At 49.3% G+C, this 27,756-nt stretch overlaps 2 protein-coding genes across 3 annotated transcripts in view; one reads left to right on the forward strand and one right to left on the reverse strand.

The window, feature by feature from the left end:
- The window catches only part of Ezh1 (enhancer of zeste 1 polycomb repressive complex 2 subunit), a 40,859-nt gene extending 29,421 nt beyond the window's left edge, over positions 1-11,438 (forward strand). For both annotated transcript variants that reach the window (XM_070027977.1, XM_070027978.1), the window contains 9 exons: positions 1,102-1,193; positions 2,291-2,331; positions 3,347-3,472; positions 6,463-6,641; positions 7,329-7,424; positions 7,833-7,914; positions 8,333-8,413; positions 9,017-9,101; positions 9,349-11,438. In XM_070027977.1, the coding sequence (XP_069884078.1) occupies positions 1,102-1,193; positions 2,291-2,331; positions 3,347-3,472; positions 6,463-6,641; positions 7,329-7,424; positions 7,833-7,914; positions 8,333-8,413; positions 9,017-9,101; positions 9,349-9,409 (843 nt within the window). In that variant the 3' untranslated portion in view covers positions 9,410-11,438. The remainder of the gene's footprint in view (positions 1-1,101; positions 1,194-2,290; positions 2,332-3,346; positions 3,473-6,462; positions 6,642-7,328; positions 7,425-7,832; positions 7,915-8,332; positions 8,414-9,016; positions 9,102-9,348) is intronic.
- Positions 11,439-11,682: 244 nt separating this feature from the next.
- Cntnap1 (contactin associated protein 1) lies at positions 11,683-27,305 on the reverse strand. The gene is made up of 24 exons (XM_070027976.1): positions 26,920-27,305; positions 25,932-26,033; positions 25,630-25,823; positions 25,025-25,172; positions 24,737-24,940; positions 24,197-24,381; positions 23,125-23,268; positions 22,311-22,572; positions 21,528-21,677; positions 21,088-21,259; positions 20,516-20,622; positions 20,256-20,375; positions 19,684-19,887; positions 19,355-19,511; positions 19,143-19,270; positions 18,678-18,863; positions 17,745-17,966; positions 17,184-17,423; positions 16,044-16,397; positions 15,765-15,892; positions 14,680-14,773; positions 14,278-14,523; positions 14,132-14,179; positions 11,683-13,008 (listed from the first exon to the last, which is right to left on the reverse strand). Exons 1-24 carry the CDS (start codon positions 26,984-26,986, stop codon positions 12,710-12,712), a joined length of 4,161 nt encoding a protein of 1,386 aa, XP_069884077.1. The 5' UTR covers positions 26,987-27,305; the 3' UTR covers positions 11,683-12,709.
- Between the last annotated feature and the right edge of the window lie 451 nt (positions 27,306-27,756).

The following is a 27,756-nucleotide window of genomic DNA, read 5'->3' on the forward strand; positions in this document are numbered from 1 at the left end:
GCTAGGCTTTAACACAGGTGTTTGTTTGTCAGTCCTGGGGTTTGAACTCAAAAGTCCTGGACACTGTTCCTGAGCTGCTGCTGCTGCTGCTTTTTTATTTTTTGTCAGTTGTGGGGCATGAACTCTGGGCCTGGCATGCTGTCCCTGAGTCCTTCAGTTCAAGGCGAGTGCTCTACCACTTGAGCCACAGCGACACTTCCAGTTTTCTGGTGATTTATTGGAGTTAAGAGTCTCCCAGACTTTCCTGTCCTTGCTGGCTTTGAACCGCAATCTTCAGATCTCAGCCTTCTGAGTAGATAGGTTTATAGGCGTGAGCCACTGGCACCCTGCCCTGAGCTTCTTTTGCTCAAGGTTAGCACTCTACCACTTGAGCCACAGCACCACTTCCAGCTTTTTCTGTTTATGTAATATTGAGGAATTGAACCCAGGACTTCAGGCATGCTGGGCAAGCACTCTATCACTAAGCTGCATTCCCAGCCTTAAGATAGGTTCTTAACCTAAAAATCTATACAGTTGAATGCAAAAAATTATCCTGTATATTTTCCTGATAAGATTTATACTTTTTACAGAATCTCAGATGGTACTTAGCCAATGGGGAAAAGAAAAAGCTAAAAATAAGTGCTATAAAAGAAGAAACCTGTTGAAAAGTGTACCAGCCTTCCTGAGCTGACATGCTACCAAACTCTAGTCAAGGCTCTTAGAGCTTTCTACCAACAGAGGGAGCTAGTGCTTAGCACTAGCACATTCTACTCAGTTACACTGGTAACACACAGTTGCCCTTTCTAAAAGCAGCACACATTGTGAGTTGAAGCAGCCGCTTTTGGTGTGATGGAAAGGGTGGTAGATGAGAGCTGCTGATAAAGGAAGGTGTTACTCTGTTCAATATTTCTTCCTTCCTGAATCAGGGCAAATGATTAGGAGTTAACCTTCACAAACTTGGCCCCATGTCCCACTGGTGCTCTGTTTCTTTCTGACTAAAAAGATATTCAATCTACTGTCTACCAGCTCTCCAGAACTCCCCCAAGTCAGCACTTGGCTGGGCCATTTAATGATTGCTTGACTCCAGATGGTGTGATAGGCCCTGTTGGATTTCTCTTACAGGTCTTTCAGTTTGCAGTGAAAGAATCACTTATCCTGAAGTTGCCAACAGATGAGCTCATGAATCCATCACAGAAGAAGAAAAGAAAACACAGGCAAGGATTGGACAAAGGACTTTTATGACCAGGATGTGCCCTATGTCCTGATCTCTTGGGCTGATACCTGCCTCCCTCTTGGTCATTGCATAAGACTTAGTGAGCCCACCATTCAGCACACACAGCTGAAGGCCAGCATTTTCAGTGCTCCTTAAAGATCCTTGCCTGGGACTGGCCCAGCCTCAACATCTTGTGGACCCTGGGGTAGCTGACTATTTTCCATTAGAATGTGAGCTGGCTCATGGCTCCACACTGAAAGCATATCTTCTCATTGGGTGCTTGCCCACTTTTCAACTCTGACAGTTTATTCCTTTTTAAAAAAAATTTTTGGCAGTCTTGGGGGCCTGAACTCTGGGCCTGGGCACTGCCCCTCAGCTCTTTAGCTCAAGGCTAGCGCCCTACCACTTGAGCTACAGTGCCACTTCTGGCTTTTTTCTGCTTATGTGGTGCTGAGGAATAGAACCCAGGGCCTCATGCATATGAGGTAAGCACTCTACCACTGAGCCAACTTCCTAGCCCTGACAGTTTATTCCTTTTCTTTGCTTATCCACATGTTATTTTCCTTAATTGTATAACACTGTTTTATAGCCAGTTTTTATTTAGGGTTGGAATTTTCTTTTTAAATTCAATACTCATTGTAGCTCAGTTTCCCAGTAACTGTTAGTTTCCAAAGGAAGGAACTGATACCAGTTCCAGATATAGAAGAAAGGCCTTCTCTATCTCTTGTCAACTCTTCCTTGTCAGTTCCTTCATTCAGAGAAGATCCCTGAAAGGCCTTCCCACCTGCTGTCTTAAAACTCTCCCATTATCCTGCCTCAGCCAAGAGGGAAGACAATAGCTTTATAGTAGACATATAGGCCTGGGCCTTGTTTGTTTTACTTTTTATTCTATTCTACTTGTTTGGGAGGGGTGGTATTAAATTTAAATCTTGCAGCCATAGGCCAGCTAGATGGGCTCTCATACAGCAAAAGAAGGCCTTCTATTAAGGGATTTTGGAAGAATATTCTGAAGTTGTCAGAGCAGATCACCCTGTCATTTACCTGCATTTATGGAGCTCCTGAGGGCTATGACCCAGACCCATTTCTTTTGTTTTTCAGATTGTGGGCTGCACACTGCAGGAAAATTCAGCTGAAGAAAGGTAAGTTCAAAGCTAAGAATGTTGGGCTGGGAAGGTGGCTCAGTGGTAGAGCCCTTGCCTGGCATGCATGAGGCCCTGGGTTCGATTCCTCAGCACCACATAAGCAATAAGCAAAAAGCCGGAAGTGGCACTGTGGCTCAAGTGTAGAGCGCTAGCCTTGAGCTGAAGAGCTGAAGGACAGCGCCCAGGCCCAGAGTTCAGGCCCCACAACCGGACCCCCACCCCCACCCCCCAAAAAAAGCTAAGAATGTAGCCTGAGCATATGCTTACCATGTGCCCTTGATTCCTTCCTAACAACACACACAGGGGGGGGGTAGGGGGGGGAAGGATTGGGACTGGGGGGGGGAGGCTGGGAAGAGATGTGAAGGGTAAGCAAAGGAGGAGGCTGCAATGCTTGGTAAGAAATGTACGCATTATGCTGCCCATGTAATTGTAACCCCTCTGTACAGTATGTTCACAAATAAAATAAAATAAAAACAACAACAACACACACACACACAAGCAAGAAAGAGAGAAAAGAAAAAGAAAAAGGAAATGATGCCAGGGTATCATTTAGCATTTTAGTTCAAGGCCTTGCCCTGTGGCCTCATCACCCTGCCCCACCTACAGCTGCACTTGTTGACCCTGGCCGCTTCCGCAGATTGTAGATTTCTGTGCAGCAGCTAAGAAGGGCTGAGCCTCTTACAGCAGTTGAGAAGACCTCTTAGGAGGTAGTTAGGAGCCTTGTGGTCTCTGAGTTTCCTAGTGTGTTGTTTGCCAGATTCCAGGCCTCTTTTACTGTTCAGAATAGCTGCTCTGTTATCTCAGACCATCTCTACACTCTGCCCACAAAACAGACCTCCCCATTGTAGCTTGTGCACAACGATCATCCACACTCTTTTCTAACCTCAGATACTGTAGGAGTATCCAAGGCCAGAGCCTGCTTAGACTCAGCCACTGGAACATTTGGAAGGGAGGGAAGTGAGGGAGCTTGATCTCAGCAGTGTCCTGCATGTTTGTTTCTTCTCTCTTCTAGATAACTCTTCTACACAAGTGTACAACTATCAACCCTGTGACCACCCAGACAGGCCCTGTGACAGCACCTGCCCCTGCATCATGACTCAGAATTTTTGTGAGAAGTTCTGCCAATGCAATCCAGATTGTAAGATAATCACACTTTTCCCTATAGTCTTCTAAAGCACTCATCCTCAGGGAGCCCAGCCTCCCCTTTCTTCCATTCCTTCTTCTTAGCTTGTCTTATGGGCATCCTATAGGGGAAGCAATATGCTGAAAATCTGGAAAAATCATAGGGTTTGATTTTGTTTAAAGACATGATCCTAGGTCTGGGAATGTGGATTAGTGGTAGAGTGGTAGAATACATGAAGCCCTGGGTCCAATTCCTCAGTACCTCATAAACAGAAAAAGCCAGAAGTGGCTCTGTGACTCAAGTTGTAGAGTGCTAGTCTTGAGCAGAAGCTCAGGGACAGTGCCCAGGCCCTGAGTTCAAGCCCCAGGACTGGCCAAAAAGACATGATCTTGTTCTGTTGTCAAAGCTAGCTTGAATTCCTGGGTTCAAGTGATTCTCTTTCTCAGCCTCCTGAGGCACTGGACTACAGGTGTGTACTACCTCATCCAGGTAGGAAAATAATTTTTTAAAAGCCCTTAGGTTCAGACTCTAAAAGCAGCAATTAGACAGAAATGAGATACTTCCTCATTTTTCCCTTTCAGGGGAAAACTAAAAAACAGGATTCTTTTTCTTTAAAATGTACTGTAGGGCTGGGAAGGTGGCTCAGTGGTAGAGTGCTTGCCTTGCATGCATGAGGCCCTGGGTTCAATTCCTCAGTACCACGTAAACAGAAAAAGGTGAAGTGGCACTGTGGCTCAAGTGGTAGAGCACTAACCTTGAGCTAAATAGCTGAGGGACAGCGCCCAGGCCCAGAGTTCAGGCCCCATGACTAACCAAAAAAAACAAAAAAACTGTCTTCCTTTTCAGGGTGTTGCTTTTTGTTGTTATTGTTTTTCATTTTTTTTGGGGGGGGAATGTCGGTAATGGGGCTTTACCTTGGCCTGGGCGCTGTCCCTCGGCTCTTCAGCTCCAGGTTAGTGCTCTACCACTTGAGCCACAGCACCACTCTGGTTTTATGAGTGGTTTATTGGAGATAAGAGTCTCACAGCCTTTCCTGCCCCAGCTGGCTTTGAATCTCGATCCTCAGATCTTAGCCTCCTGAGTAGCTAGGATTGCAGGCATGAGCCACTGGTGGCCGGCTGTTTTTTCACTTCTTTGAGTTCATTTTGATAAATTTTTTTTTGGGGGGGTCCAGTCGTGGGGCTTGAACTCTGGGCCTGAGACTGTCCCTTAGCTCTTCAGCTCAAGGCTAGCACTCTACCACTTGAGCCACAGCGCCACTTCCGGCTTTTTTCTTTTTTGCTTATGTGGTGCTGAGGAATCGAACCCAGGGCCCAGGCATGCAAGGCAAGCGCTCTACCACTGAGCCACCTTCCCAGCCCCTCATTTTGATAATTTTTTTTTTTTTTTTTGGGTCCGGTTGTGGGGCCTGAACTCTGGGCCTGGGCGCTGTTCCTCAGCTCTTCAGCTCAAGGCTAGCGCTCTACCACTTGAGCCACAGCGCCACTTCTGGCTTTTTTCTTTTTGCTTATGTGGTGCTGAGGAATCGAACCCAAGGCCTCAGGCATGCAAGGCAAGCGCTCTACCACTGAGCCACCTTCCCAGCCCTTGATAAATATTTTGCATGATGAGATGCACTACGCTTTGTGCCTTTGTGAGGGTGTTGTTTTTAAAAACAAAATTTAGCTGAATATGGTAGTTCACACTTGTAAGCCCAACATTTGAGAGAATGAGGCAGGTAGGGAGACCAGCCTGGCAGCATTGGAAGACAGTGACTCAGAATATATACATATACATTTCTTTAGAAAACAATATTTCTTTTTTTTTTTTTTTTGTCGGTCGTGGGGCTTGAACTCTGGGCCTGGGCGCTGTCCCTCAGCTCTTCAGCTCAAAGCGAGCGCTCTACCACTTGAGCTACAGCGCCACTTCCGGTTTTCTGGTGGTTTTATTGGAGATAGGAGTCTCACGGTCTCTCCTGCCCGGGCTGGCTTTGAACCGCGATCCTCAGATCTCAGCCTCCTGAGTAGCTAGGATTACAGGCGTGAGCCACCAGCGCCCAGCAAACAATATTTCTGAATATGTCTACTTTCATTTAATAGCTGTAGTTTTTAGAACTTTTTTTTTTTTTTTGCCAGTCTTGGGGCTTGAACTCAGGGCCTGGGTGTTGTCCCTGAGATTTTCTTCTCAAGCCAGCACTCTACCACTTGAGCCACAGTACCACTTCTGGCTTTTTCTGTGTATGTGGTACTGAGGAATCGAACCCAGGGTTTCATGCATGCTAGGTAAGCACTCTACCATTAAGCCACATTCCCAGCCCTGTTTTCAGAACTTTTTCTTATTAGCATATAGTGATTCTACAAAGTGAAGGGTTTCATTATGACATTTTCATCCATTCATGTAAGCCAGAATTTTAATATTAGGTAGGGACAATGGCTTGGATATCAGCAAAGGCTAAAAGCAATTTTCTCCCTTCCTATACTAACATATCCTTCCCCATTTGGGGCTGAGCAGTTGATGGAAGCCCCCCAGAACCTGCAGAAGTTGGTGCCCAGGCAGCTACTAATAAAGAGCAGATACTGATCTTACCACAACTGAGAGGTGCTGGTGGTGGGGAGGGCCATGGATGGTGGAAGATGATGTGGAACAGATGCATTGTGTTCTCAAAATTATGCTTGTTTTGATGATGAGGATTTACTAGTGAAAAGCCTTGATTTCATTTTCTCTGGGGGCCTTTCCATACCTCTCTTCCAACAAGGAAGGAAGTGGTGCACTGCTGGGGAGTCTCTGGTAGATAACTTCTCATTAATCTCACACCTGCTCTCTTCAGTCACAGAAATGAGTGTTGTGAGACACTTAGTTTTTGGGGGAAAAAAACAAACCTGGAGTATATGACTATTGGGAAGGAAGCTTCTGTCCTGTTTGCCAAACTTCTTTAGCCACATCACATTTACTTCTCTGCTCTCCCTGAGTCCATCTGTACCCAGCATTGGCTTTTGTTTCTTGATCTTATCTGTCTCCTCACCCAGGTCAGAATCGTTTCCCTGGCTGTAGATGCAAGACCCAGTGTAATACCAAGCAGTGTCCTTGCTATCTGGCAGTACGAGAATGTGATCCTGACCTGTGCCTCACCTGTGGGGCTTCAGAACACTGGGACTGCAAGGTGGTCTCCTGCAAAAACTGCAGCATCCAACGTGGCCTCAAGAAGGTAGGACCTTTGTTCAGGTCAAGATAATGGAGTGGGATTGAGGGAATAGTCCCAGGCATCTTCTTTCCCTTGGTTTCTCTCTCTCTTTTTTTTTTTCTTTTTGCTGGTCTTGAGGCTTGAACTCTAGGCCTGGGCACTCTCCCTGAGCTCATACCTGTAATCCTAACTACTCAGGAGCCTGAGATCTGAGGATCACGGTTTGAAGCCAGACCAGGCTCTTATTTCCAATAAACTACTCAGAAAAAGCCAGAAGTGGTGCTGTGGCTCAAGTAGTAGAGTGCTAAGCCTTGAGCAAAAGAAGCTCAGGGACAATAGATCCTAACACACATTGCCATATTAAAGTTTTCTGTTCTACTTCAGAATCAGAAAAGTGGCCCTTTAATTGGCCAAACTGAATGGTGCGCAGAGGGGGATATGGTACCACAAAGCTATACCCCCAGCTCCAAAGCCGTCCATGTTTGCCTCCCATATAGCCCAGGAGGTCCTTGGGGAGGAGGAAGACACGTCTTGTTTCCTTTCTCCACCTCCCTGTCTTGTTTTTCCTCTGACTAGATTAGAATAGCTTAGACTTCTTTCTGTTTTCAGATCCTCCTAACAGTGGCTAGATCTTTCCACCTGCCCACCCCACACACCCCTACTTACTGATAACCCACCCTTTCATCTGAGGCTTGCCTCCCTCTCCCCCAGCACCTGCTGCTGGCCCCTTCCGATGTGGCCGGATGGGGCACCTTCATTAAGGAGTCTGTGCAGAAAAATGAATTCATATCTGAATATTGTGGTGAGGTGAGTGCTATGGGTTTGGCCCATATTCTTACTGATGAGAAACTCTGATTTTCTGTGGGTTAGGCTTCTGTGACTTAATCTCTAAATAACTCAGCTAAGTTCTCATGTGACTTCTTGGGGGATCCCACAGAACTGTTTGCAGTCCTGAAACAAACCACTGTTCTTCAATTTGTTGGCACCTCAAGACAGACCAAGGAGAGAAGTGGGGGGCATCTCTTCAGCTTTAATGCTGGTCAGCCTGAGTGGGAATGGAAACAATGTAGGCTGGGCTCTCATACAATTCTCATCATAATACTCAGTAAGCCCCTAACTCTAACAGTGCCTCTTCCCTAGCCCTTTTCTGGAGGTGAGGTGCTATGTTCAAAGCAGACAGCCTGACTTTCAGTTGTCCTTTGTGTATCTCTCCAGCTCATCTCTCAGGATGAAGCTGACCGACGAGGGAAGGTCTATGACAAGTATATGTCCAGCTTCCTTTTCAACCTCAACAATGGTATGTCATTGGCAGCTCTTTCTCTTTTGCCAAGGTGGTCTTGTGTGGGTCTACCAAATTGCTTTTGCTATAGTCCAGGTTGAGACCACCTCTGAATCTTCAAGCAGATACACAGAACAAGGTGTTAAGATTGATCAGAACACCTCCATTTTGGAGTTGTGTACCTCAGCAACCTCCCTGCTCAGAAGATGGGAGGAGGAGAGCTACAACTGAAACAAGGAAGGAGGACCCAAAGAGAGCATTCTCACATGAGCCAGAATTTTCCAGCTTCGTGCTTTCCAAGGATCCTGTTACTCACTGGGCTTCACATTACTATTGAACTGAATTGTTTCTGTTACTGTTAACTGATTTTAAACTCAGGCTACAGAAGTTTGGAGTCACTTGTCTTCTCATGGTCTTCTTTATGTATGTTATACAGATTTTGTTGTAGATGCTACCCGGAAAGGAAACAAAATTCGATTTGCAAACCATTCAGTGAACCCCAACTGTTATGCCAAAGGTGAGGTTCCAATAACCTAGCAGGTGGGGTGGATGCCTTGTTTACTATGACTTCTATTCTTTGTTCAACTTTTTCATAGCTGAGCTATTTTTTTTGTCCAGAGATAACCATGATTAGAATCTGGCATCATTTTAGGCTTTGTCTCTTTCATAACCCACTTTATTATTAAAAGCATGATCTAGGGCTGGAAATATGGCTTAGTGGTAGAGTGCTTGTCTAGCATGCATGAAGCCCTGGGTTCAGTTCCTCAGTACCACATAAATAGAAAAAGCCAGAAGTGTGCTGTGGCTCAAATGGTAGTGTACTATCCTTGAGTGAAAGAAGCTCAGGAACAGCACCCAGGCCCTGAGTTCAAGCCCCAGGACTGGCAAAACATAAAATAAAAGCATGATCTAACAAATCCTATACAAATGATCTAAAGATAATTCTTTCCCCATATCACTGCAGTGGTAACATCCAAAAGCATATTGACAACTACCTTCATTGAAAACTTTCTAATTCTACTTTACTCTACTGAGAATTTGGAGAAAATCAACCTAGAATTTTCCTGAACATTGATATACAGTGACTGGGAAGCTAGCTTTGGGTTTATCCTATTTGCAGTGGTCATGGTGAATGGAGATCATCGCATTGGGATCTTTGCGAAGAGGGCAATTCAGGCTGGTGAAGAACTCTTCTTCGATTACAGGTGAGGTGGTCAGGAATGATCCTGGAGAGGGAGCCTTGGTGGCAGAAAGGGTAGCTATTGGAATTGATTTGGGGCCAAGGGTGGGTAAGAAGGATGAAGGAAGGGTCTCATCGTGGTCAACACCAATGCCCATCTCCAGTGCCTTACTCAGAGCGGGAACATTGCAAATGATTTTAGGGAGTATGAGGGGAAGTAAAACAATCACAAAAGCCTCAAAAATAACCTCTTCCCCTCTGCTCTGGGACAGGTACAGCCAAGCTGATGCCCTCAAGTACGTGGGGATTGAGAGGGAGACCGATGTCCTCTAGCCCTACTGGCCCTGCATCAGGCACTGTCTGTTCATGCACACACCACTGCAGCTCAAGCCCTGCGCTATGTGTCTTCCACACCAAGAAACCCCACCCGCTCCCTCTGTAGCAAGGCCTCAGCTGTGTCCCAGAAGGACAAACCATCTCAGTGAGAAGAGGGAAGACAGAGGCAACCATGGCTTGATCTTCCAGGCAAGAAAGCTCAAATGTGGAGGTTGCATCTCAACCTGAAGAGGGCACAGGCTGGGGTGGATGATAACGCTTGATTTCTCCTCAGCCCTCCAGGCTGTGAACCTCAGGAATTCACTTTGGCAGTTTCTGACAAGTGCTGTCATTTTAGCTTTCCCAAACAAGGGTCTTTATGTAATTGGGATGCCAGGAATATCTAAATGAAGTCTGGTCCCTGGAGCCTACTGTGCTCTGGGTTAGAGGTAAGCTTGCAGTTAATATAGAGTGTATGCAGAGGGAGATGGTTGCCTTCCTATTACTTCCCTCTAGGGGGGTCCAAACTGAAGGCTTTCAGAAGGTCTTCCCTGTACTTCTGAAGGGGTGTGGTATTTTCAGATTCCTGGGAGCAGGCACCAGCACCCCAGCTTCTTCCAAAGTTGTAGCTCAGTAACTGCAGGCAGGCCTTACGTACTCCTAGTGAAGCATTAGGTGTGTCTGCTTCATTGGACTGTAGGGTTGTTGTTTTTTTTTCAGGCTTTCCTTTCCTAGAGGCTAGGTCCAAAGGGCCAAGTGTCTGGGAATGGGGCTGGATTAGAGAGGGATAGATTGTTGGTATGATTTAGTCCCTGTCTCCTGCTGTTTGGAAAGGAAAGGGTGAGTTGGCAATATGTTTGCAGGTGGGTAAGGGATGCAGTTGCACACATTTAGAATGGTGTCACAGTGCAGGGCAGACTGGCAAAAGGTGTTTGCTGTGTGGAGCCGGCAAATCACCTGACCCAGTCTGAGGTGCCATTCTCTCTGGGATTCATGTAGGACAAAGCACTTTAACTTTCTTTTAGAAGGTCTATAGATTGGAGTAGAATTTAAGCCAGGGTCTCTTGTTTCTGCCCAAATCCCACTTCAGAGGAAGTGGGGTGAGAGGGGCTAGATATTTTCCCCTCCATTTCCAACTCATCTAGGAGAGGCAGGAAGAACTGGCTTGACTCAGAATTTACAAGTCAGGAGCCAGCAAGAGCTGCCCTGGGTCTGTGACTGGTGTGCTGAGCTGGCAGGGAATAAAGAACATTGTGCTGGGTAGAAAGGGCTCAGACAGGTATGGACTGGCCTAGGGAGTGTTAGAATGGGGAGCCAGAATTTCCCTTTTTTCTAGAGAACCAGAGCCTCCTACACTTGACCTGTATACACACACACACACATACACACACACACACACACACACACACACACACACTTAGGCACGTATACACACATACACACAGCCTCCTACACTTGACCTGTACACACACACACACACACATACACTCTTAAGCACATATGCACTCCACACTCAGCACATACCCATCTTTTTCCTACCATGATTCTGAAATCCTCCTGTGCTGTGTTTGTTTTCCTTGTGTGTATCAGGATAGCCTCAAGCTAGATTATGGGCTCTGAATTAATCATTAATTCGGGGGAGGGGGGAAACCAGACAATTGGTGGCATTAGGGTTGTCCGGAATGCCAAAGATTGTCCCATGAAATAGATGTAGATTAAAAAAAAAGAAAACTTTACAATCTTTGCAAGGCTAAACTGACCCCACCCTCTCTTCAACAAGCAGAATCACTGGTCAATCCTTCCTTCTTCGGTTTCATACCACTAATACTCTGTTTCTTCAGCATTCCTATCCTTTGCCCACCCCCTCCTCCCTTTAATGACGGGTTTCAACCCCTCCCCCCCACATGCAATGATGAATGGAGTAAGCTGATGGGGACTGGGTGGGGGAGGCTGGTGTATGTGCAACTTTATTGCCAGTGAATTTCATGCACTTTAAAGTCCTGTGGCTTGTGACCTCTTATCTAATAAATTGTTAGAATCCATTTGAGCAAGTTGTGTTGTGTGTGCTTTGGTGCTAGAAGGATGAAGGACAAGTACAGGAGCAAATTGGGTGGAAGGAACTTCAGCATTCCTCACTCCACTATCCACTGATACCTCAGAGTAGGTCATGCAAGCCTTAGGCTCCTGGCTACAAAGGATCCAAGAACTCCTAGACATTCTCAAACCTTCAGATCAGTTCTCTTAAAATTCCCCCACCTATCCCGACACCAGCCACCACACACAGACTGGAGCTCTGCCACTCTGTTTTATTGGACCAGCTCAGAGTCAAGGGCACTGCAGGCTCTGCCCTAGGCCTAGTGGACTGGGTGAGTGGCCAACAGAACTCGAGATGTCCAACACAGGAGGAGCTCACTAGACTGTGGGCACAGCACAGGACAGGACAGCTGATTTGAGTTATTCTTTTATATATAAACAGATAATTAAAAAATTAGAATAATATAGAGTTTCTCTAGAGAGAGACATTGCAAACAAAAATATATATAAAGAATAGGACCTCCCAGACAAATAAAGCAGCATCTCTGAGCGGAGGAAAGAGGGCTCCTCATGCATTGGAGAGGGGGCCTGGCACCAAGGCTATTGCATATCTCAGAAAAGGGTTTAAGCGTAGAGGGTTGGCTAGCAGGGTATCTGCATTATTTCTCTACTTGCAGGGTTTGTTTTTGTTTTTTTATGGCTTTGGCCAAAGCATGTGAAGCAGCGGAAGTACTAAAGTGCTAAACTGAGGCCACTTGGTCTCTGTAAAAACAAAAGGGGGATGGGGGACAGTGATGAAGCAGATGGAAGACATTCAGCAGGGCAAGGGAGAGGCTGGGGGATGTGTATTAGCAGCCTCCTCCCCCCATGCCCTGTGCAGCCCTGCAATCCCACACATCTGTCCCTGCTGATGATGTATGTGGGAAGGGAGGCAGTTCATCTCCCGTACACTCTGTTGTTAATCCCCGGCAGCAGCTGGGACAGAGATGGCAGGAAGGGGCCTGTCTCCACCCCATAAGGCTTCTCCTCTGGGGCAGACAAACAGCCAGGAGCCTGGGGAAGTGGGTGAGCAGGGCATTGGTCTAGGCAGTGAGGCTCAGCCACTCCCTTTGGTCCCATCTGTAGCTCTGCCCACCAAACTTGGCAGGAGGAGAACTCTCTGGGTAAGCAGAGCCAGCTAAGAGGAGCCAAATGTCCCTGATGGGGTGGGATGGGGGTGGGGAGGCAGGAAATGGGGAAATCAGGGGAGTTGGACTTGGTCCTTGAAGCAAGCCCTTCTCCTGATCATTCAGACCTGGATTCCTCCAGGATTTGGGGTAGGTTCTGGTCCCGGGGACCTGGGCCAGTGGCTGGGGCTGGGGCTGGGGCTGGGGCTGGGGCTGGGGCTGGAACTTGGGTGGGAGCTGGTGTGGGGACAGGGGCCTGGGCAGGGCCTGAAGGAGGTAAGGGAGTTTTGCTCCCAGGATGGTAATCATGGGTGGCCTTGGGCTCATTGGTGTGGTAGGAGCCCTTGTAGCGATGATTTTGCAGATAGAAGAGCACCAACATTCCCACAAGTCCCAGCAGCAGGAAGGCCACCAAAACTGCAAGGAAGAAGAGGGACAATTCAGCATTGTGGGGTTTGACCTCCACACATACTTAGTCAACATTAATGGTCAATTATGTCCACTATATAAACACAATACAAGCAATTCCTAAGTGTTCAGTAGGTCTAAATTCCTGTGATTTCCTCTGCCAACTTGATTTTTTTTTTTTCCAGTCCTGGGGCTTGAACTCAGTGCCTGGGCACTGTCCCTGAGCTGCTTTTTCTCAATGCTACCATTCTACCACGTGAGCCACAGCACCACTTCTGTCTTTTTCTGTTTATGTGGTACTGAGGAGTCAAACCCAGGGCTTCATGCATGCTAGGCAAGCACTCTACCACTAAGCCACATTCCCAGCCCTGTTGTTTTTAATGCCAGTCCTAGGAGCTTGAACTCAGGGCCTGGGCACTATCTCTGAGTTTTGTTTTTTTTTTTTTTGGCCAGTTCTGAGGCTTGAACCCTGGGCTTGGGTGCTGTTCCTGAGCTCTGCAGCTCAAGATGAACACTACCACTTGAGCCACAGCGCCACTTCCAGTTTTCTGGTGGTTAATTGGAGTGTCATGAGCTTTCCTGCATGGGCTGGCTTTGAACCATGATCCTCAGATCTCAGCCTCTTAAGTAGCTAAGATTATAGGAGTAAACCACCAGTGCACAGCTATCTCTGAGCTTCTTTTACTCAAGGCTAGCATACTACCACTTAAGCCACAGCTCCACTTTCAGCTCTTTTGGTACTTGATTGGAGAGAAGAGTCTCGCAGACTTTCCTACCTGGGCAGGCTTTGAACTGGGATCCTCAGATCTCAGCTTCTTGAGAAGCTACAATTATAGGCATGTGTCACCAGTACTCAGCCCAACTTCTATTTTTAATATTCTCTTTCCACATGCCTGGTAATCATCCCAGTTTCCTCAGCCTTTTAACTATAGCTGTACTTTAATATTTCATTTTAATAAAAAATTTATAGTATCCTCAAACATTAAAACATATCTACCCCATCAGCAAAGCCTTATCATCCTTCTTGATTTCATCAGAATCTAGTACCATCACCCCTCCTCAGGCTCAGGGACAGGGCAGGGAGGGAATATAGATAGGGTTGTTTTGTGCTGGCATGGTCAGTGCTACTTACAGCCTAAAAGTATGGCAACCCATCCATCATCATGGTAGTATGGGAAGTCTGAAGAGAAGAAAACATAAATTAGAAGTCACATCCCAAATTAATCATTGCCCTTCCTTGTCATCCTCCCTTCCCTCATTTGTGTCCTGGGGATGTACCTGGGGGAAGATACCAGGGATCAAGCTCAGGTGGCACCTCTGAGACCAGACGTGGCATAGCTCCACAATTAGATTCTGAAAGTTCTCCCTGAACTCGCAAGGCCTCAGCTAACTCAGCAGTCATGGGCCGAGGGGTTCGGAAGTGGGTCTTGAGGGGAGCCACATTGTTGAATCGAACACCAGACAGACATCCAGAGAAACCTGGGGTGTTGTAGCGCTGTATCTCTGGGTCAATGACTCCTGTCTCTGAGGGAAAGGCAGACCCAGAAAGAGAAGGGCTTAGACTAGCCAGAAGCCCTGCCCCTCTCACTGTCCATCTTTCTCACCACAGCCACTTTCCTCTAGCCTCCAAAGACTTCACCTACAACTCTTTGGCCCAGACTTACCCTCAGCCAAGCTTACCCATCACACGCCCTAGATACAAGGCCTTGGGCGAGTCTAGCTGGCTGTCCACCAGCAGTGAGAACTTCTGTTCTGTCAATGGGAAGTAGTCCACCTGAGAGGGAAGGCAGTAAGGAAGGAAGGACAGGGTGGACATAGTCAAGACCTTTATAGAACTCTTATGCTGCTCAAACTGAAGCTCCTATCTGGGTAAGTCATTGCTTATTCCTGAAGTAGGCCACCCCTGGCCCAGATGGAGGACTTAGTAGAGTTCTAAAAAATCTGTATTGGTTTTGTCTTTTCTGTGTGTGTGCCAGTCCTGGAGCTTGAACTCAGGGCCTGTACACAGCTTTTGCTCAGGGCTAGCACTCTACCACTTGAGCCACAGTGCCACTTCCAGCTTTTTCTGTTTATGTGGTACCGGAACCAATCCCAGGGCTTTGTGCTTGCTAGGCAAGCATTCTACCACTAAGCCACATTCCCAGCCCTGTCTTTTATTTTATTTTTGAGATACGGTGGCTAGCGTCGCCCAGAGTGGCCTCAAACTCAATATCCTCCTGCTTCCACCTCCTGAGCAGCTGGAATTATGGGTGTGCACCACCCTACCCAATTAACAATCTGATTTTGAATACTGTCTTTGTGGCTTACTAGAGGTTTGACTTTGAGAAATCTACTTTATTTTCTATTTACTAATGTATCAAATGGAGATGACAATGAATGTGTGCCTGCTACCTCACAGAAGTGATGTGAGAGGGGCTGGGAAGGTGGTTCAGTGGTAGAGCACTTGCCTTGCAATGCATGAGGCCCTGGGCTCGATTCCTCAGCACCACATAAGAAAAAAGCCGGAAGTGGCGCTGTGGCTCAAGTGGTAGAGTGCTAGCCTTGAGCTGAAGAGCTGAGGGACAGCACCCAGGCCCAGAGTTCAGGCCCCACAACCGGACCCAAAAAAAAAAAAAAAAAAAAGTGATGTGAGAGGCATATGAGGTGACACGTGAGTATGTTGGCATGTTGACATGTGCTTGACACATGTTAAGTGTTTTGACACTTTCTTGGGTACAACAACCAAGACTATGAGGCTGAACTGGCGCATCTTCTTCCACACATACCTGAATGAAGAGGTTGCGGTAGACCCGGGTGATGTTCACACTGTGGGGTTGGCCATCAGTAACTGGCCGGGTGGTTAGCTGGTATACATAGGGACTGGTGCCCAGCTGATAACGCAGCTGCAGGGTCCCTGTGAAGTGGGAAGGAGAAACTTGAGTTGTCTCAGCTCCAACCCCCCCATCTTCAGAGCACTTAGGTCTTAGCATTGCTGAATCAATAGCTATAGGAAGTAGCATCTAGGGGAAGCAAGTCTCCAGGGAGGGAGCCCTTGTGAGGCTTACCATCTTCCTTGATGAGAACAGCCATGTAATCACGCACAAAGGAGCTCACATAGAGCAGGACCGCAGGTGCAGAATTAGTGCTGAAGCTGAAGGAGACCTCTTCTCCTGTCACGTTGTAGACAGGCCCCCGGTAACCGGGCACAGGCCGGCCAGGCCGTGGGTAGTCAGGTAGGCGGTACCCAGGGCCATGATAACCAGGCACGTAGCCCGGGGTGTCATAACCAGGGATATAGCCAGGCTCATAGCCTGGCACTGGCCGACTCAGCATGTGGGAGAACTCCCGGGCTGCAGAGCGCAGTGCTGACTGGAGGTTGTAGCGCATCCAAGTGCCTGGCTCAAAGAAACCACCGATATCTGGAGACAAAGACAGTGAGGTTAGGAGCCCCAGATTCACACTAGTTCACTCACAGATTCACATTAGTTTCTGCCACTACCATAATCCTCCATTTACTTTTAGGTACCTATGAGGCCCTGTCACAGAATGGAGCCTTTAAGCCATGAGAAAATTGAAAGATCATCTAATGAGACCCCTGCAGATTAGATGGAGGCTCAAAGATGAGTGATGACTTGCTCAAGGACACAAAGTGGAGATCCACAATTAAAATGGAGATGTCCTTATACTATCCAGTATACGTACTACTCACACTTCCCTAAGTCTCTGTATCTCCCTAGTCTGCAAGACTCTTCTCCTCTCATAGTAACCCACCTGCTCACTTATCCCTCTGGGTAAGTCTTAGGGAAGATGCATCTTAGCTATGTGCAGAATCTTGCAATGCTAAGTGTCAAGGCTCTATAATCAAGAACCAGGTTGTAGAATGTTTTAGTAATGGATCATACAGGAAATGGCATGGAAGGATGTCTTGCAGCTCAAAGTCACTGTGCATGGGGGAGGGACAGCCTTCATTACCTTGATGATAATGGGGAAATGCAGGAAGTTATAGGCATCATGCTCCTGAGCTCTTTGTCATCTCCTTGTTCTCTCTTTATGACTTTAACTGCCTGGCTCCTATAGCTTAGAGCTCAGGAGCCCAGTGACAACTCTAGTTTTCCCATATGCTGACTTGGTACCCTCTTTTCCTTTCCTCTCTACACCTCATTTTGCCTGATGGCTTCCTGCCCTCCATAACCAGGAGCACTGACCATGGTTGCAGTAGGGCCCATCGAAAGCCGTGAGGTCACAGTCACATGTGTAGTAGCTATAGCGCTCCACGCAGCGGCCTCCATGAAAGCAGGGGAACCTGGGGTGGACACAGTGGCCCGTGCAGTTGGGGAAGGTGCCCTCAGAGGCATTGGCACGACCCTCCAAGTTCAGAGTTACTCCATTCAGACGCATGGCCCTCAAGCAACCCACGAATGGGCGTCTCTTAAGCTCTGCAGATCCTGGTCAAGAGATGAGTTGGAAGGGTTGGCTCAAGGGTACAACATGCTTAGTGGCCCTGGGTTCTAGCCCCAGCACCAAAAAAAAAAAAAAAGACTGTAGATATAGAGACAAGAATAGCTATTCTGGATGGGAAGGGCACCAAGCAACTAGAAGGATGCTCTAGGACACCAGAGATTTCAGGGTTCTGGTGGTACCTTGGATCACTCTGAAACAGAGGGAACTAGGACTACGACATGGGGTTCCTAGAAACACTGAACGTGTACTTAGAAGGGTGGCTCCCCCTCTCCCCCACCCCCCCGCCTCCCTAGACTGCTGCTCACCAACATAGAGGGGCTGGTCATACTCCAGCCAGATGTAGGTCTGCAGAGGCATGGGCCGCAGGACCCAGGGCCGGTGATCCACCCGCAGCCGGGCCTGCTTCACATTGATTTCAGCCCGGACCAGGTGCCACTCATCATCGTTGAACTCAAAGTCATCTGAGTGTACAGTCAGGTTCTCGTCTCCATTCCCCACATCAAAGGCAAAGACCACATCTCGAGATGCTGGACAATGTGACATGGAGCAGGGAGAGAAAAGGACTTGGACCTCCAAGATCCTCCATGGCTTCTGACCCAATACAACATCTCCTCTTCACCCTTCAGTTCTTTGACTATCTCTCCAATTTGTCCACAGCCTGAAACAACTTACCCTCTGTCCTCCCAAACCACAGATTCCCTAGAACTAGATTCCCAATCAGACCTCTTACCTAGCTAGAAGTATAGCTAGTTAGAGGTAGGAGAGAGACCTCAGGAGTCCAATACTTTCTTCATACATAAGGAACCTAAGTCTCAGAGAGGCAAAATGAGTGCCCAAGGTCACCATCAAGATAGAGCTAAGTGTAGGATCCAGCGTCATTGAAAGCCCCTTTTCCCTCCTGCCTATCAAATGGACCATTGTCCTGGTCTCTTATCCCAACTTTGTCAGTGATACTCTTTTGTTTTTTGTTGGTCATGGGGTTTGAACTCTGGTCCTGGGTGCTGTCCCCGTGCTCAAGGCAAGTGCTCTACCACTTGAGCCACAGTACCACTTATGGTTTTCTGGTGGTTAACTGGAGATAAGAGTCTGATGGACTTTGCTGCCCGGGCTGGCTTTGAACCACTATCCTTAAATCTCAGCCTCCTGAGTAGCTAGGATTACAGGCCTGAGCCACCAGCACCTGGCACCAGTGATACCCTTTTTCTACCCCACACCCCTTCCAGAATCTGGTTGCTCACTGTTAAGTTCCACCCGCACATAAGGCCGGCGCCACTGGCAGAAAGGACCCCCCATGTTCTCCAGAAAAACTCCAGAGGGAGCTGAGGTCCTGAAGTAGAAGGAGACGTCGAGGCTGTGGTTGGCACGGATTGGAGGAAAACGTAGTGCAGCCCCAGTGTGGAAGGAAATGGTGTTCCAGGAATTACCTACAAAACCAGAGGGAGGCCTTGTCAGGGAGGTTAGGAAGTGGAGGAGCAAGGAACCTCAGTAGGGCAGGAAAGGAAGGCAACAAGAGATAGGGTGACCAAAGAGAGACTAGATGTGGAATGAACAATAAAGCTCAGAAGAGCAAGGAAAATGAAGGTCAGATCACAGCAGGTGTGTCTTGCAATGTGGTCTAGAGACCCTCAGTGGGTCAGATGGCCTGGATTTTGGAAACAGAAGAGCTAACCTGAGAGGGCACACAAAAGGGGTTTGCCACTCACGGTCGCCATAGCAGCGCAGAGGCCTCAGGAAGAACTGGGCCTCTGAACTGGAGCGGTTTGTATCCCCCACTACCACCTGGGTGACAGGCAGATGATCCACAAAAGTCAGCAGGCCCTTGTCCGTTCTCCTGTGGGAGTAGGATGCAATGACTCAACCTTGTCTCTCAGCAACCCAAGGAGCCCCTCAAAAAACTCATCCTCTGCCAGCTCACCACTGGGGTTGGTCAGCATCACAATTGCAATGCAGAGCAGGGTCCACACAACTTCGGTCGAGCCCACAGGCACAGCGCTGGATCCCAGGCTGGGAGCCTCCCCAGTAGAAATGCTGCTCCTCGTTTCGGCCAATCCAAAAGCTGTAGGGATAGCCTCCTGGGGAAGACACACAAGCAGCTTCCAGGCCCTGCAACTCCATCTGGGCTGCCCATGCCCTTCCAACCATCCCTGACTTTGATTCCTCTAGGCTGAACCCTCTGGGTTCCCCACCCCACCCCCATCTCCCCTCCAGCTCCTCATCTTTGCCCTCCCTGATGCCAGCCTCAACCTGCAGTGTTGAGCAGCCGGGAATTGTAGCAGGAGAACTCGATCCACTGCTCACAATGTTGAGACGCATTGGCCAGGGCACTGACTTCCTCCCAGGATGCATTCCAGTACTGGACAGCCCCCAGGAAGGGCCGCTCCATGCTGGAACCTGTCACCCGAGTTGTCCATAGCCTGTCATGTCGCACAACTGTCCAAGCTCTGTTTTCTGAGGAGGGAAGGGAAGGGACAGAGCTTTGGCTGGACATAAACATTCTCTACCTACCTCCCTGCCCCAGCCACCAACACAACTGCCACTCAGACCCAATAACTGTAGCCAACAGCCCTCCAGCTCAGCCTTGGGCCCTCCATTTTGGAGGCAGAGATCAGTCAGCTGGAAATGGATAGTAAGTGGGAGTTTATCTGCAACTAGGTTACAAATCCTAAATGTCTCTTTTCTCCTCTTCTCTCCTTTATCCATCCACATCCGTTTCATCTTATCCTCTGCCCCCCACTCTGTACTCCATGTACCCCCTCCCCCAAATCTCTCCTATTGCCTGGTCAGCTGTTCCCTCACTATCCATCAGGGCCAATTACCTCGGATATCACAATACACTACAAATGGCTTCAGAGGGCCACTGCCATCAGGATCAATGGTGAAGTTTCCAGAAGTTTTCCCACTGAGCCGATAAGCCTCACAGGATTCCTTATACAAAGCTGGTAGGTGGTAGGATGGGGAAAAGGCAACAGGGAGGGAGGAAGATTTTAGGTTAGAAGAAAGCTAGCCCCTCCATCTTCGGCAGCTTCATAATGTCCAGCAACCTCTCTCTCCAGACTTCCCACCCTGTGTGGCTTACGCTCATGGCAGGTCACCCCCTTGTAGCCAGTCAGTTCGCAGTAGCAGATGAAGTCATCCCAAGACTGGTAGCAGCGTCCATCATGTTCACACATGTTAGGGCTGCATCTAGGGGAGAGGGTCAGCACCAAGGGAAGGGCCTTAGTGGGAGGTTGAAAAGGGATCTGACTTCTACAAGCTCTACTCTCAAATCCCCAGAGCACCAGAACCCAGTGACACATATCTACTGCCTAACTAACCAGTTAGAAATCCAGGTAGTCCCCAGGGCTCAAATACTGCTAATTCTCCCTTCCCTCCAAAATTGAAAAGTGCCTTATTCCACCCCCCCCCCACCACTTCACCAAGAGAAAATGAGGAGCCACTAAGGAGCTTTTGTTTCCACCCTGAGCAATTGTACACTTTACGAGAAAAAATAGTAGATGGGAGTTCAAAGAAGAATCTTGCCCCAGTTAGAGTGATTAAGGAGCTATGACAGGAGAAGGGAGATTACTGAAAAGGACACTTCCACTGGGATGTGCTGGGAGAGGGTTTCAAAGGGGTCACCTTTTGTTAGGGAAAGGAGCTTCTGGATACCTATCAGTGATGCCACATGTGTCAAAGAGGACCTCAGCAAAGAATCCAAGCCGGCGGAACTCCACCAGAGTCAGGTTGACCAGTTGACCATCCACCTTGAGCAGCTCCATGCAGCCATGGAATGCCGTCTGGTTGGAGTGGCAGCCCCATCGACTGGCTGGTTTGGGACAACCTGGAGCAACCACCCCTGTAAGGCCCTCCCCAGGAAAGATCCCAGAGACCCTCCCCCAGGGAGATGACAAGAGAGAGTCAGACATAAAGGGAGAAAGGAAGCTAGAACCAAAATGTAGACTATGGCAATGACCTACCATTTCCCAAGGCCCTAGTGGTGAAAGAAGGTTTGATCTCTACAAAACTGTCCATGTGGTCCCATCTGAATGGACTTAAAAGGGGCCTTCCCACCCAGAGAAGAAGGTCTGACCAGGTTAGCCCTCACTTACCCCCAAAGAAGTAAGAAGTCCCTGTACGGATCAGCAGTGGGTATGACACTCTGACCTCTGCCCCTTCCACATCATCAATGCTAATGACTGCATGGTTTTCTTGTGCCACAAAATTCACCTCATGCCAGAAGCCATCATTCAGACGGTACCCTGAACAAGAAAGGACGGTGTGGGGAGAGAGGAACAGTGACCCGGAAAGGAGAGAGGGGAAGCAGCAGCTCCAACAGCTGTGACCCAACAGTTATGTGCAGCTAGCTCACTATTGAACTGTGATGTTTTTTATTGTTTCTCTTCTCTGTCCAGGGCCCCAGCAATTGACAGAGAGTCTACAAAGTCAGAAATGAATAACAACCAGGTGCTGGTGGTTCATACCTGTAATCCTAGCTACTCAAGAGGCTGAGATCTGAGGATCCCAGTTTGAAGTCAGTGATCAGGCAGGAAAATTTGTGAGACCTCCACTAATCTACCAAAATTGAGCTATGGCTTAAGTGGTAGAACACTAGTCTTGTGCAAAAGAAACTCAGGGACAGCACACAGGCCTTGAGGTCAAGCCCTAGAACCAGCACCAAACACAAAAACAAAAAAATACCTCCAGGAATTCACCCATCCTAGAACTGGAGGACATCTGGACTCTCTGCCTTCCTAAGCATTCCCAGAATTCCTAGTGCCTCTAACCTTTTTCAGTACCTCAGGACATTCTGCCTTTTTACTCTCCTGTCATTAGTATTCAAAAGCCTCAGCCCTAGCCCTTTATCCTTCTCCAGCCTGCTTGTGTCTCCTTACCAGCTGCAAACTGAAGCTTCTTTCTGCCAGTCTGTGCAATGGACACATTGACCTGCCCTTCGCTGAGCATGAGCTCCACATGACCCAGACCATCTCCCATGCTGGAGAAAAGGAGCAGCCCAGTGAGATCCCAGGTGCGGAAGCGAAAGGAAACTGCGAGACGGCCTCGTCGGGGGAAGCCAGGCACTTGCACGAAGTTGTGAGGGCCTCCAAAATTGATGGGGTGTGGAACTGGATCCAGGCAACGGAAGGCCACCTTACCCTAGGGGAGAAAGTAAAGACACATCAGTCAGCACAAGGACCCCAGGTTCTATCCAGAATTGAATTTCACACTTTTCTAAGACCCTATACTAGCAACCCCTTGGTGTCCTCCACCCCATGGCCCTTTTCCTTGCTTGCTTTTTACCACTGATCTGCAATGTTATCACTTCTTTCTCTTCCTTCGAGCATGAGAAGCAATTTGGGGGCCACCCCTTCCCAGCTTTGGAACAGGCACAGGTGCTCATGGCTAGTGGCAAAGATAACAAGAACTTATTCAATCAAGTCCTTACTCTGTCTCTGCAAAACTGCATGACACCTGATGAAGCCATACCCCCCTCTCTGCACCATATTTCTCTCATGGGTTAACTAAGGTGATTGGACCTAAACAGTTTTAACTAGGAAGTATGTGGCTCTGGCACCTCCTGTAAGTCCTAACAATCTGGCTGAGGAGAGAAGAGGCCTCAGTTTTTGTCTGATCCTCTAGATCTCTCCCCACTCTACCTCTTTGCTTTTCAAGCAGCTTTGGTTTCCCAATGTCCCAAATCCCACTGACCTCGAAGGTGATCCTGGAATGGCGCCGTACAGCCAGATCCGCAATGTTGACCCGGTTAAAGATTATGTTTTCCATGCAGCCACGGAAGTTATGTCGATAGCCAAGGTTCTTGTGCGCAGCACCCACTAGACCCCCAATGAATATCTGCAAGAAGGGGCCGGGGAAGAGGTTCCTTGGGCACAAGGACCCATATGCCTTTCTCTCATGCATCATCCCCCATACCTACATTTTCCAAGCACAAACCTGGCTTTATAAAAGACTTGAAACATACATTTCCCCAGGGTCCGTACTAAAGCTTGTGCTGCCTCCTAAGGCTTGGGTTGAGCCCTAATTCCATCACAAATTGGCTGCAAGCTTCCAATAAGTTTTTGTTGTTGTTGTTTCTGTTTTTGTTTTTTGTTGTGGGGCCTGAACTCTGGGCCTTGGTGCTGTCCCTCAGCTCTTCAGCTCAAGGCTAGCACTCTAGCTACTTCCTGCTTTTTCTGTGTATGTGGTGCTGAGGAATCGAACCCAGGGCCTCATACATGCAAGGCAAGCACTCTACCACTGAGCCATCTTCCCAGCACAGTAAGTCAATTTTTGATCTGCTTGAGATGCGTGTGTGTGTGTGTGTGTGTGTGTGGTACTGGGGCTTGAACTCAGAGCCTGGGTGCTGTCCCTTGGCTTTTTCCACTCAAGGCTGGGGCTCTATCACTAGAACTACACCTCTACCTCTGGCATTATTATTATTATTGTTATTATTATTTATTGGAGAAAAGAGTCTCCTGACTTTCCTGACTAGGCTAGCTTCCAGATCCTCAGATCTCAGCCTCCTGAGTAGCTAGAATTACAGGAGTGAACCACTGGTGATTCAGGGCAGGATCTTTATCAATTCCAATTGTGGGAAGATCCAAGGGAACAACCTTTTTACCTTGCCTTTTCCACAAAATCTGAATTTCTAGACCTTACCTCAAAGTTATGAAGTGGGCCCAAGACAAAAGTTTCAGGCTTTTCCAATCAGCAGAAAGTTTGAGAAAGAAAACTGTCCTCCACCCATTCTCCCAGCAACACCCAACCAATGGTGCCTCTTCACCTCGGTGTCCAGGTTTAGCCTCTCAAAGTCGCCATTGAGAATGAAGCGATGCACGTAGCCATCCAGGGTGAGATTTGCTTCACGGCCATATCGGTCCACACGCACATAGTGCCAGTGCTGGTCGTTCAGGACGCCCCCGGCGCTCACAGTTGTGTGTCCTGGTCTTGGCTGGATGGGGCTGCTGCCTGAGGGTGGAGCAGTTCAAGAATGAGGCCTAGAGCCCCCAGGCAGAGCAGCAGGGTGCAGGTAGCCTGAGAGAGAAGCCTGGAGCCTGGGGTGGAGAGATTGCCAAGGGGCCTCTTGTCCTACCTGTAAAACTCAAGTTGTGCCTAAACCTGCAGGTGTGTGAAAAGCTAAGGAGATGCAAATGTGTGTGTGTGTGTGTTTACCTAAGCCAGGGAGATGCCTGTCCAAGGTCACACAGCTAGTAGATTGCACAGCCAAGGCTAGAATCCAGTCCTCCTGTGTTTGGGCCAGGCCGTAAAGGAATGGGTCGGGTTTGCTGCGCACACGCGCACGCGCCGGGGACAGGGCACTCACCCAGGCTCATGTGCAGCACCAAGTGCGCCCCCTGTAGTTCGAGGGTCACGTAATCGCCCTGGGCGCCCTCCGTGTGTAGCAGCAGCCCGTCCTTCTCCTCCGTCTTGAAGCTGAAAGCGAACACGTCCCACAGGCTTCGGCTGACCCCTCTCGGAAAGCGGTACGAGATGGCATCGTCGCCGTCAAAATAGAGTATGTCGGACTCTGCGCGAAGGACCGGAGGTGAGCCGGGGAGCGGGGACATTCGCAGTCGCCCGGCCTCCCTCGGGCCCTCCCTCCGACTCTCACTGTAAGGGCAGCCGTAGATGCCCAGGCGTAGGCCGGCCTTGCCGCGCGGGTTCCAGGCCAGGGGCACGATGCGGATGTAGCGCGCCGTGAAGTGGAAGTGGAGGTCGTGGCGCACCACGGCGGACTCATTCACGTTCCCGAAGAAGGTCTGTGGGAGTTGGGCAAAGTAGTAACCACATCCCCCACCTTATGCTCCAGGCCCAGTCCATGGCTCTCCCACTTTGCCAATCTTGACTGGCGGTGGGGATGGGGACAGACACTCCTTGCTGTCCCCTGTCTAGGGCCTGTACACCCACCATTTCCCTAGCCCTAGAGTGCCCTTTTCCCACCAGGCGATGCAGAGCTCAAATCAAATGTCACCTCCCAGAAGCTCTCACAGATTTCATCCTGAAGTGGAATTATAAACCCTGTGATCTGAAAGTGTCTTGCCCACGTGGTGTGCTGACCAGTCCTTCTGGACTTAATCCCAGGCGTGGAGTCATGGCTCCTCACTTAGGCGTTCACTACTGCCTCCTCCCCTTCTTTTCCGGCTAGTGCCCAACCCAGGGCCCAGAACAGAAGGGGCTCCCCTGTGTGTATGTGCGCCTGAGCAGTGCCCCGAGTACCGCGTTGTGCCCTTGCTGGTAGAATGGCGTCCAGCTGTCCACACGGTCACCGTAGAGCAGCATGTAACGTGTGACCCAGTCCCAAGAATTAAAGGAGCCCTGAGTGGCCACAGCTCGGATTCGGTGCCTCTTCATTAAGTCGATCTGGAGCCAGGGATTCGGGTCCCCAATCCGGGGTGACCATCCACTTATGCCTGTAGAAGAGGCAAGGGTTTTTGTGGTGGTTGTTGTTGTTGTTTGTTTTACCACCCTCCCCGCAGCCCTCCGGAGTCCCCCACGCCACCTATTTTCAGCATGCTCACCGTGCAAGCGGGCAAAGCGGGCTGTGGTAAAGAGACTGTAGTAGGAGGAAGCACCCAGGGAGCGGGCAAACAGAGGTCCCACAAGCTCCTCGTCGCAGCCATCTAGGGTGAAGAAACGAACTTGTTAGGGTGGCTTGTCCCCTTCCAAAGGCCAGGCCCACTGAGAGGCGGCAGCTCTTCTTCTCTGCCCCCCTGTGGCAGACCTTAAAGCCATCCACTGAGCCTGGGCTGCAGCCACAGCTGCTGTCTCTTCCCTCCTGGGGGAAATTCTTCAGCTAGAACTATGGGTCCAATGCCAGACCCATCCTATCCCAGAGCCTACCCAAATTGAGTACTCCCCCAAATGCAATCCCCAAACTCAGCGTCTTTCAGAGCCTAACTCAATCCAAAACACCAATGCAGCCACAGTCTTGGTGTCACTCTCAATCATCACTCTCCTCCCCAAGTCTGTACCAATCCCAAATCCAGGTCTTGCTCCCAACCCAGCCACCTCCCAATCCCAGTTCTCACACCACGACCAGCTCCAGCCAGCTTCAGACTCAGTCAGGGTCACCAACTCCTGTTTGTAGCCTAGCCATAAAACCCAGCCCCAGCCACAAACCCTAGCCCACCGACCAGCCCCAAAGCCTAGTCCCAGCCCCTGGCCAAAACCTTAACCCTAGCCTGTTTTACCAGTACCACGCCTCTGCCCAACCCTAACCTGAAACCCCGACACCCTGCGGCCTCTTGGATTACTACCCCAAATGCTGTCTGGGCTGACCCCATCCTCGGTTTGGAGCCCAGCCCCAGCCCCAGTCCCAGGCGCACGCAGCTGTCTCGGAGCTGCATTGCGGAGCGCGGGGGAGAGGCAGGAAAAGATGGGAGCGAGCGGCCGCGCGCGCCGGCTGGGAAAGACCGGCGACCACCCAGCCGCAATGCGGTGCGGGAACCGCCCTTCAGGCTCTGGAATCCGGGGCCCAACCCCACCTGCTCGGACCCCAGCACTCACAGTAGCCCCAGCCCCGAGCTCCTGAGACCGCAGCAGCAAGCAAGATGCAGAAGAGCCCGAGGTGCATCCTGCAGGGCTGACCAGCCCCCGGGAGACTGCCTCCTGGTGCCCGGCTCTGGCTAGCGATCCAGTTCTGGCTCAGGCTGCCAGCTCCCCTCCTGGGGTTCGCAGCTGACCGCTGTCTCTTCTCCTTACCCACTCCTCCTTTTTTCCACCCTCTGCTAACCTTCAATCTCTCTCTCTCTCTCTCTCTCTCTCTCTCTCTCTCTCTCTCTCTCTCTCTCTCTCTCTCTCTCTCTCTCCCTCTCTCTCTCTCCTTCCTTCTCTCTCCCCCCCCCTGGGTCTCTGCTTCCAGCTTGCTTGCTCGCTCTCCTTTCCACCCTCTCTCCTCTCACCTCCCCCCTTCCCCAGCCTCTCTCCTGGCACGCGCGCGTTTTCCCGGAACCCGCGCAAGCGCGTGGCTCAGCCCTGCTGTGATAGTGTGGGAGCTCAGAACCTCCAGCCACTGGGAAATACCCCAGGTAAAGGAGTAACGGAGAGCTGGCAGGGGCTGGTGCCTCAAGGTTGGCCAAAAAAAGGAGGCAATAAAAGAGAAGGATTCTGAAAGAAAAAAAAAAATCAAAGAAAGGGGCGGGAAGAAAGCGGGATGCTTAAAGATGGAATGAAGAGTAAGTAAGAGAACGTTTTCCTAAAGGCAGATAATGCTCCGGTCTTGGTGCTGGGAACTTAACACTGGAAATTCCTTATTTTCACCTTACTTCACTTTTGCAATGAAAGACCTGAGACTCAGAGAGGTTAAAGAATTTATTCAAGATCACACAGCTATGCCTTGCATGC

The sequence above is a fragment of the Dipodomys merriami genome, unplaced genomic scaffold (genome assembly GCF_024711535.1).
Source record: "Dipodomys merriami isolate MVZ:Mamm:240054 unplaced genomic scaffold, mDipMer1.0.p SCAF_19, whole genome shotgun sequence".
Classification (NCBI taxonomy): domain Eukaryota; kingdom Metazoa; phylum Chordata; class Mammalia; order Rodentia; family Heteromyidae; genus Dipodomys; species Dipodomys merriami.

Coding starts and splice junctions, on each gene's coding strand:
- Cntnap1 (XM_070027976.1), bottom strand. CDS start 26,986: ATGCACCTCGGGCTCTTCTGCATCTTGCTTGCTGCTGCGGTCTCAGGA. Junction 17,424..17,744: donor TGACCAGCCCCTCTATGTTG/GTGAGCAGCAGT, acceptor TCTCTTGACCAG/GATCTGCAGAGCTTAAGAGA. Junction 14,180..14,277: donor TCCCTGGTATCTTCCCCCAG/GTACATCCCCAG, acceptor TCTTCTCTTCAG/ACTTCCCATACTACCATGAT.